Source organism: Scleropages formosus, chromosome 6 (genome assembly GCF_900964775.1).
Source record: "Scleropages formosus chromosome 6, fSclFor1.1, whole genome shotgun sequence".
NCBI lineage: Eukaryota > Metazoa > Chordata > Actinopteri > Osteoglossiformes > Osteoglossidae > Scleropages > Scleropages formosus.
Window position 1 is genome coordinate 28511456 of NC_041811.1, and position 10322 is coordinate 28521777.

Sequence of the window (10322 nt, forward strand, 5' to 3'; positions counted from 1 at the left end):
AGTGGTATAGAAGTGATGAATAAAATGAATTATGAACAAACTTCCAGTCCCAGCTGTGTGCGTAACTTGAAGAGCCAACAGTAGTGCAGTGATAACAGCATGAAACATCTCCTCTCTGCAGTTCCCAGTTCTCTGAAGGTAGATGGTGCACACTGTTAAAAATGTGTCAGGGTAAATTTAAAAATCAAGTTTCAGTTCATATGAACTGTGCTCATACACACACACACACATACTCCACAGTGAAGGTAATTGAAAAATGTTGACTCTTCAGCCTTGCTGCATAAACAAACCCCTATTAGTTGACCGCCTGAGTACATCCCAACTTTGATTTTATTATGAAGTCAGTAATAGGAGGTTTCCAACACGACATTTTACAATTTCTCTAGAAATTCCATGATAGAATTCTAATGACATTGTAAAACAAACTGGAATAAGGACAACCTAAATACACACAAGTCAAGACACAAAAATATTCTGAAGATTTTTTATATTGCAGCGTGCTGGTTTCATAGCAGCCTCTTGGTGACCACTGAGAGGAGCAGAAAAGCCTGTGACCAAGATGATCTCCTGTGCTGAAGGTTGCACCGCCAATACATTGCCTTGCAGAGAGATGATAGAGCGCTCTTCTGTGCCTGCCACAGAGACCACATCTGCATTGTTTCCAAAAGTAAATGGATTGGTGAGGCACAGACACTAATGGTGTCCTGTGGTCAGTTGTTTGTGTGGTCCAGGCACAGTGGTTTTTCCTCTAAGGGCTGGCTGTGGTCGCGGTTCAGATTTTTTTGTCAGATCCATCAGACGTGAGCAGCAGTGGAAACGTAATGCTTCTGAATCAGTGTACAAAAGTTCTGAGAGAGAACAGCCTTGGAAAGATCTTAAGACCTAGAAGACCCTTCACTGGGTCTTGTAAAAGCTGGACATGGTGACGTAAGCCTCCTCTCTCCGAGGAACTGGCATGCTTTTGGCCGCATCATTGCTACCGCCGTCACCACTCGATCTGCCCGATGAGCCTGGAGTTCCTGGAATTCCTAGACTGTGTGAGAGCTTGTCCCCTTCAAGCCCCTCCTTGTCTCCTCTGCTCTTGCTCTGGAGCATAGGCTGAGATTCTCCTACACTGCTATTAGAGCTCCTCGGGACCGCCTCCGGATACCTCTCAGAACTGCCGTGACCTCTGAACTCACAGCCGCCCAATCTTTCCAAAATGTCGGGTACGGCACGTGTGTCCTCGACCCGGTCAATCAGGTGGATGTTGTTGTCAATGAAGGCCTCAGGATTGAAGCTAACAGGTGGACCCTGTGATCGGATCAACAACATGTCAACAAATGTCACCGACGGGCATTATTAGTGCAGGAACCTTGTCCTTATTGCACGACTTTATCCGTGTCGGTTTCATACAAGGAAAACATTTTGTATTTTTGAGATGTGACGTGTCACTTAGTCCATATCTGTGATCTTTGAAATCCATCTAGATGAAGAACAGTAATGCTCTTCTTTTGGGGGAGGGCAAACTCAAACTGGTTTTGAGAAATGAGAATGAAGGTTGAAAAGATTTTTTATTTTTTTACCTTTTTTGGCTTGTACCCTTGAACCAAAGTGTTTTTGGGGTTTGGAATGCTTGGCCAAACGACTGATCTTATCCTACGAAGAAAAGAGCACAGGATAGTTGCACTTTAAATGGGAATCAGCCTCTTTTTCCAGATGTTGCATGAATGAACTGTGGCAGAATGTGAAAGTGAAACCAAACCAGTGGAAGATATGTTGAAATCCAGGGTTAAATGTTAAGCTTTAGCTGAAATGAAAAATTTTCATGCCAGTGTCTTCACAGTGTAAGTGATGACACTATAGCCCCGAGGCTCTATAATCCTGCTCTTGGATGAGCACAGGGCCTGATGCATGTAGAGTCTGTCTCTTTAAATAATTAGCTAGTCAAAAAGTTGGATATGATGAGAGAACTGAGAGCTAAGGAAGAATGAAAACTGGTCTCTCCTTCCTGAAGGAGATTTTTTTTAGCTTCGTTTCAGAAGCCGAATAGAAAAACAAGCCTGCCTGATGGGCTGAAGCCTCTAGGTGGAAGAGAGCAGAGGGTAGTAGGACTTACTCCTTGTGCCATCGGAGAACCCCGAGAACAAGTATCATGAGCAAGATGAGCGGCACAAAGATGACCACGTAGACCAACAGGCTAGGTTTAGGGCGATGCGATCGATGGCTGTCAATCTCTAAAGCGACAGAGAAGGGAGGCCGTCAGTGAGATCGGCGGGCTGGCGGCTCAGGCGTGGTATCCGTTGTGACCTACGGGGGGTGCCGTTGCACATTCTTTCAACTCACCTTTGGGTGTTTGGAATTGACTGGAAGGGCTCCAGTCGCTCCAAAAGCCGCGGAAATAATCGCCACTGGGTATCATTCTGGCCTGAACGTGATATATCATATTCTCTCTTAGGTGCACTCCCTCGATGATTAATTTGTCCTGGAGTATGACGTATTTCTGCAGACACAGTTTACAGAGGAACGCTCTGAGATCGACACCAGGAGGTAGTACACGCTTTTTCTGTTGCCACCATCGAACAAGAGTGTGGAAGTGCATTCGAAAAGGAACATTAGCTGAGAGTTTCAAAGATCGATGAGCTGTGGGAATTTTACATGTAAACATGGAGTAGAAAGTATAAACACAAGCAAAATGTAAAAGTATTTCGTATTCGTACTTTTACTGTACTCCTGTCCGTGATCCGGATGCTGATATTCATTTTTTTGTCGAGGTAGTCGCCAGAGTACCCGCTTTCGATGGCTATGATGGCGTGATTGCTTTGGCTCAGAAATGTTGCACTGGAAATCCTTGGTGGGTTAGGCTTTACTGCGGGGAGGAGAGTGAAACGAGAGTCAGGGTAAAACTGATGCACTCTGAGTACTGGCAAAAGACCACGTGGACAAGGACAACTCAACTAGAGTGGAAGTAAGAGCTGTATCTCTGTTTCTGCATGGAAATGTGGCCTTTTTGAGCGATCTGATGTAGTGGAGGGAAGCGAGAAGCAAATACAGCAGAGAAAGTGAATGTAAAGACATTCATACTCACTTATTTCTGTCATCAGGTATTCGCTTGTAAATGGTTCCCTTGTTTTAAAATGGACTTTCAGCGTATATGTGGATAAGACACAAAGATTCCTGAATATGATGTTTTTTTCCCTCGTTTTGTTTATGGTGCTGCAGTTCTCAGTATCACTGTAGGTGGGGCTGAATGTGAAGTGAGGGATTGGAAGAAGCACACTTATTAGATGTCATTTATCCATCATCAGGCTACATCTGCCTTAACACCCTGTGTCTTTGTGGCTCATTCAACAAATACTGGCCTCAGATGTTTCCTTTGTGGAACCAGGCTTTGATTTTCATGCGCTTACAGTCCTGCGGTGTGATGTACACGGTGGTTTCATGTCTCGTACACCATCCGTTTACGTGCGGGAAGCAGTGAGAAATAAACTGCCTTTCTGGTATTGTAACATTGTAAGTACAAAACTAATTCCTAGACTACCGTGCCACCTCCTGCCCCTGTTGCGGTTGAGCTCTGTAGCTTTTCCTTACCAAATCTCTGCAAAGGTCACCTCTCCAACCAGGTCATCCTCCAGCTGACAGGTGAAATTCACTTGATTTATCCTTATGCTGGAATAGCATAATTCAAAGGGATCTGTGGAAGACCAGGTCTAGCATCAGCTTAGTGTCAGGCACAACATCATATCAGCCTGGACAGTGATTTCAGCATACATTGTAGAGAATTTCTTATTCCTGGATTTTAAATGAAAATATTTCATGTGTTGGGGCAGGTGGGCAGCCACAAAGTCCTCCACACCTGTATGCACACTTTGGGGGTAAAGTGAAGTGAGCCTTTTATTGTTTTGGGAAATCACTATGGTGACTCACCACCATATCATCACTCTAGACCCTAGTGGCAAGTGACATCACCATAGCGCAATCTGGGCTGAGTCAGCTTCGCTTCGGGACAAACGGAGTAGCGGTTTCAATCCACACGCACGGTGCACACACTAGGTGACATGCCGATGCAGTTTCCTTAAACGCAGGTGAAAGGTTACAAAACGTAGGCCGTATGGAGGAGACTCACCAGTCGTAAATATTGCTGCAGATTGTTGAGTACTCTGCTACAAGAAGGCGGCAGACTTCAGATTTGAGTGTGACCTTAGTGTAGAGACCCATAAGGTGAATGCTATGTATGTGTGGTAAGTGTATGGTAAATGTAAAGCCCGGCTAGCTCAGCTGGTAGGGTATGAGACACTTCATCTCAGGGTTGGGGGTTAGTGTCCCACGTTGGGTAAATTAACTTATTTGGACAGCTGGTAGCATAACAGTTAGAGCTGCTGATTTTAGACCCAAAGGTTGCAGGTTCAACACCCACACCCAGGTTGAGCAAGGTATTTACCCTTAAATTACTACAGTAAAATCACCCTGCTGTATAAATGGATAAAAAATTGTGTCTTTGGAGGAAGGTGTCAGTTAAATGTATGAGTGTGCTGAGTACAGGAGGCACATGAGCAACCTTCTACAACCTGGTGGCCACGTTGGGGCTTCTTCTTGGGAATCAGTTATTACACTTGTGCAGTAGAAATCAAATGTAGTGCCATTTCAAATGGACATTAAAGACAGCAGTACTTAAAGAAACGTTTAAAGTGCAGGTCAGCATGTGGGATTGGAGGCGGACTGTGAGGCCTAAAAGAAATATCCTGGTTCCAGAGCGCTGAGTCAGAATAAAACATCCCGCTGCACCTGAGTCACTGCAACCGCCGTGTGCTTCAAAGTGGATAATCCTTTAAATGTATGTATTTTGTACCTCCTTGTCAATACACACCCACATTGTCTAAACCGCTTGCCCCATACAGGGTCGCAGGGAACCAGAGCCTAACCCAGCAACATACAGGGTGTAAGGCTGGAGGGTGAGGGGACACACCCAGGACAGGACGCCAGTCCGTCGCAAGGCACCCCAAGTGGGACTCGAACCCCAGACCTACCAGAGAGCAGGACCCGGTCCAGCCCACTGCGCCCCCTCCTTGTTAATACCTTTGGATTTATTTAAGTAAAATAAGGTGGAACACTTTCCAGCCTGCTCATCAGAAGAGAAGCATGATCTGTTACCAAACCCCAAAGAAGCTGAAGTTCGTCTCTGAAGAACGCCATGGCTTTGATGCTGGAAATGACTGGAAGTCCTTGTCCAATCTGTGCAACCACCGCAACGCCCCCGCGACGTTTGCACTGTTTCTGCGTAGCTTACCAGTTTTCAAATCTCTTGTACATGTCAGATTGCAGCCTCGTTGCATGGGCAAGCATTGCAAAGATCTTCAGTGGTTTTCTTCTGATGCTCTGCATGGCACGAACGATGTGGATACGGGGCACAAGAGCGATACAAGACTGCTGATGCAACGCTGACCGTTCTCGGTGCAACTCTGCCACATAGCGCTCAGCTGACGACTAAAAAAAGCACGTCCAAACTAATTAAAGTTCACTTTCCCAAGGGAAATGCCTAGCGAGAGCCTGTATGGTGGCAAGTAAGAGTTGACAGGTGTAAAAAACAACGAGAACAACTGCGGTTAAATGGGCAGCTTACCTTCATCTCCTCCTCCGCTTTGGGCCAGAGCCAGAGACAGACTGAGGATGAAGGGGAGCGTGGCCCAGTACCACGGAGCCATTCTTCCCACCCAAGCGATGCTTGCTGCGTGAGTGGGACAGCGACTTGAGCGCAGACAGTTGCAGTCAGACCTGCTGCCTCTCTCAGACCTGCCACTATAAATATGGAGGAAGTGGGGGGAGGGCGCAGGGGAACAGCAGGCTCGGTTTTGTGGCTCTGCAGATAACAGGAAACTCTTTTTAAATATGATTGATGAAGAAAGAAATGTTTACAAAAGAAACCCCGAGGATGGGGAACGACTTTCCTTGCGGGGGTGGAACTTACCGGAACTTTTGCTTCACGGACAAGGGACAAGTCTGCTCTTGCAATCCCGAGGAAATATTTCACCCCAAAGGTGTTTGTTGAAAAAAAAAAAAAAAAATCAGTACAATTGTTCCCAAGTTAAAACTGAAATGCACCCTTTGTTGTTTATTTATTCTCATTGTTCTCGTCTTAAAGATATGAGGGCATATGATTTCTGGGAGTGAACCTATTGGACCATTCCTGCAAAGTCACGCAGGGCTTGTCGAACCAGTTTAGTCCCGAAGCCACGATCGGCTCTAATACTTCCAGTTCACGTCGCGGCGAAGGATGACGACCTGGTCTGCAGCGACGACCGGCGACCGAAATGAGGCCGGTGTGTCTGAGAGGGGCTTCACATGGTTCCAGGTGCTTTGCCGCAGCGTACTGTCTTACAGTCGTTCGAAGAGCACGCAGAGGGACATATTAGTCAGTGAAATGAGCTCTCGCTGTCATCAGGACACCCCCAGCTACTCATACAGGTACTGGGTTCGAGCAGTGTAATTCTGCAGGGTGTCAGTGCAAAACTCTCACTATTACTGTCATGACTGGTGTCTCCTTCCGAGCAGTTTGCAGGGGAGAGGCAGTACAGTGCTGCGTCGAGCACTGTTATACCAGCCCAAAAACCTGCGTTTCTCTCATGTTCATGCCCGGGTGCCGAGCTGGAGGTGGGTGAGGACCATGTGGAAAGACAGGATCTGCTTTCACATTTCGTGTCTGACCTCGGAGCCCCGCGACACTCCTTCGCTCCTTCTCCACGTGCTTCTACAAGAACTCGTTGAGCGTAACAGGAGATACGAGCAAAAAACACGATTTCCACATCCTTTCTCCTCCCATCACCCACTTTCGGTGCACCTCTGAAATAACAAAATATAATAGTATGCACCCTAGTTTTGTGTGGGGGGTAGACATGCAAAATAAAGCTAAGCATCTTTATTTATTCATTTATATATTCTTTTACATTTTCTTCAGGGGTCTAATTTCAAGGCAGAACTTACAAGGAACAATAATTTCAGTTTAGCATTTGTCTGCTTCAGAAGTATTGCAGTACATAGCATAAGGGTTTAGATGAGGTAAAGAAGGATAACTCATCTGAAGCATTTTATTAGAACACCAGCAGACAGGAACAATGTTCTCAGCCTAAGGACCCCCTTTCCTCCCAGACCTACACCTGACACCAACCTTCTCAGATACCCTCCTGTCCCACTAGTAGATAGTCAACCCATCATTTTCCCCAGAAATGTTCCCAGTGGTTACACACCCACAGTTCACATTTTTTCCCATAATGCAACTATTTACATTTAACAAGTTTCCTGCCCAAAACAGTTAAGTGGGTCATTACAGTATTTTCGCATTCACAGATCTGGCAGTAAATGTTCCCATTTCAATTTGTAAATGGTATCTCTTTGGCGATTAGCGATGAACTGGTCTATTTATCCGGCGACTTACGTTTTGAAGTTTACTCTCATAATCTGGATATTTAAAAAAAGAACAATACCTTGAGTAGGTGCATTATAATGGTGTGCACAGTATTGTATTAAATGTGCATATATAATACGTGCACATCATTCATCCTGATCGATGAATTAAAATGACACAATCTAAGAATAAATAAAAATGTCCTGTCTTTTTAAACAATTAATTTATGAAAGACAAAGATGATATGAACTTAAATCTAAACAGGCCCATTTACCTCAATCCTTTAAAAAAAAATGTCTTTTTCCGCAGTTTCATTGTGACTTTTCGAAAATTCCCGAACGGAAAATCAATAAGTAGATAAAGTGTTCTAGCATAAGCACCACAAAGAGAAAAAGATTTAAAGTTTAAATGGAAGGTGGGGACTTTTCTATGCAAAATAACAGAGATCTTGAAAGATAAACAGTGGCAAACAATGTAACGTCAAGTGGCTACTGTATGTGTTACATCTATATCATATAGTATATGCAGAATTATATGTGAATCTAATATGTAGCAAGTCAATAACAAGTCAAAAGTTAATTTCATAGAAAAATAAATTTGCATGCAGTGGAAGAAAGAAACAGAGTACAGTTCAAGGTCCCCTAATAGAACTGTCATAAACACAAACACATCTGAAGTGCTGCCCCTGTTTGCCGGTAAGAAACAACTATATTAGTGTGTTCCTGAAAAATGATTCATTTCACTGCTTGTAAAGCTTCGTTCTGTATTGCAGAGCACTTGTGACAATGCTCTAAGCCTGTGGGTGATGTGGTCAAAAATAATTATGAGTATTTTTTTAAATTTGAATTGTTCTGGGAGTATTTGGATGATAATACTGATCAAAATATACATTAAATCATGCTTTGTTCAGAATTTAAAAGAGAGAATATTGCAATGCGGAAATAAAGAAACAGGTTTCCAAATTGCTTGTTATAACATGCACTACTGTTGAAAAAATAATTTAAAAATGAAAAATGATTACGTGCTTTCATCTTTCTCATTTATCCTGTATTTAATGGAAAACTTTTAAAGAAATCCATCCTATCCAATCTTTGTGAAATACATATTCAAAAGATTGCATCTGTCACATTTTTTCTTTAGGTAATACTGTTAAGTATTAGTGAAGTAAATGTGTTTATTATAAATATGTAGAAAAACCACTGAGTAAAGCTATAGGATGAAATGTATTTGGCTACAGCGCTAAATTGTCCAGGCAGCTGATGTGAGACTGCGAGGTTCGAAAAACTTCTTTGCTCTGAAATGAGCTTGAAAGTGAACATCCCAGATAAATTATGGGTACTAAGGAGTATCCGGAGTTTTGCCGCCTTACCCTTTTCTCTAGTGTAACGCTGGTAGTGTCGGACACATCTGTGCTTGAAAGATTAGCATGAAACCAGGGATCGTGATGTTAAAGTACGAACGGGGCTCAACAACCAGAGAATTACATCTGTGGCTCGAGAGTCATTAAGAAATTCAGGTGGCTTTGGATCCGAGAGTGGTGATTGTAGCTGGGGGCTGCCGTTTCAGGATGACTGACACCGAGAGCCGCAGAACATAGCAGCATGAGCCATGCTTGCATGCGTGACTTTTAAATGGGTCAAAGAAGGCTCTGGCGTGGAGCACGGAGGCCCGACGACACTGAGCGGCTCGATGCGGAGAGAACTTTTTCTTACGAGAGGTACGGCTAATGACCCGGTTCTAACCTCCGCTACGGTACGGGTACTTGTTGTTGAGAATACGAAAAGGTCATACAGAACTACACCGATAACTGTTGTGGGATGTTAAGATGAAGGTAACACCGGTATATAACCTGCACTGCAGCCCTGCCTTCAGTTTTCCTGGAATTTCCTGGGTATTAAACACGGCTCCTGCTGCGAATATGCAAAGGTTTTGGGACCTGTTCTCCATCCCGATGAACTGTTGCTTTGCTCGTTTGAAGAATAAAACATATTTCTTTGTTCAGATGTGATTTTTTTTTTTTTTTTTTTTGCGAGAACTGATCGAAATACTCAGAGGAAGCTGGCTGTATAAAAAGCTCTGAAGCACGGTATTCGTGCACTGGGTTTTCGGGAAGCGCTTGTGCCATTTTTGAAACGAAAATGGAATTCTTTAGTTAGATTTTCCGCTTTCGGTGTGGGTGTGCGCATTGATTATTATTTATTTTTTTTTTTTTGCCTCAAACCGGTTCTGTGGAAGAGCTCAGGCTATTATGAGCTGGTAGTACAAAGAGACACGGTGTGTTTTGGGAAGCCGTGATGCTGCGGTGGGGTTCCTGTTCTCCCTCCGTCGTCTCTGTTGTGACAGCAGGATACCGGATCGTGTGCAGAAGCAGAGAAAGAAGAAGACATGCTAAAGGCAGCACTTTTAACAGCGCACGTAGTCGATCACAACCCCAAATGCAGCCGAAAAGACGAAAACAAACCAGAGGCCTATAAACCACTTCCTGTGACTCGGATTATCTGGCGAGTCTCTGAATCAGGCCAGCGTGCAGCTGTGCTTGTGCTACATCACGTCTGACATGCGTAAACGTTCCTAAATGGCCCCGAAATGTCAGGCCTCAAAGCGCTTTAAATAAATACATCAGCTTCATGTAGCAAGTAGCACGGCTAGCTATACCCCGAGCGCCGCAAACTGCGGTAGTGACTCCGAGCTTCTTTTTGACGCCTCGGGACCATCCGATCCGACCCACGTACTACAGGTTGGGCTATTGCCGTGCGAACTGCACCCGGGACAGAGGTTCTGACCGCTCCTGAACGCGGAGGAGGCAGAAAGGCAGAGAAGGAGCGCGGCCCATGAGGGTTAGCGGGGAAGCTAAAGTACACCGCGTGCTAGTTTCTCTTTTCGATACAAGGTTATCCCACAAACTCACTAACGGCTGAGAGCAGGACTTTCTGCTGAGGTTTCT

General features: G+C 44.5%; 1 protein-coding gene across 1 annotated transcript; it reads right to left on the minus strand.

The window, feature by feature from the left end:
• Positions 1-295: 295 nt before the first annotated feature.
• On the minus strand, positions 296-5771 carry il7r (interleukin 7 receptor). The gene is made up of 8 exons (XM_018748593.2): positions 5600-5771; positions 3571-3673; positions 3068-3225; positions 2700-2848; positions 2326-2482; positions 2099-2216; positions 1566-1638; positions 296-1293 (listed from the first exon to the last, which is right to left on the minus strand). Exons 1-8 carry the CDS (start codon positions 5679-5681, stop codon positions 895-897), a joined length of 1239 nt encoding a protein of 412 aa, XP_018604109.1. The 5' UTR covers positions 5682-5771; the 3' UTR covers positions 296-894.
• Between the last annotated feature and the right edge of the window lie 4551 nt (positions 5772-10322).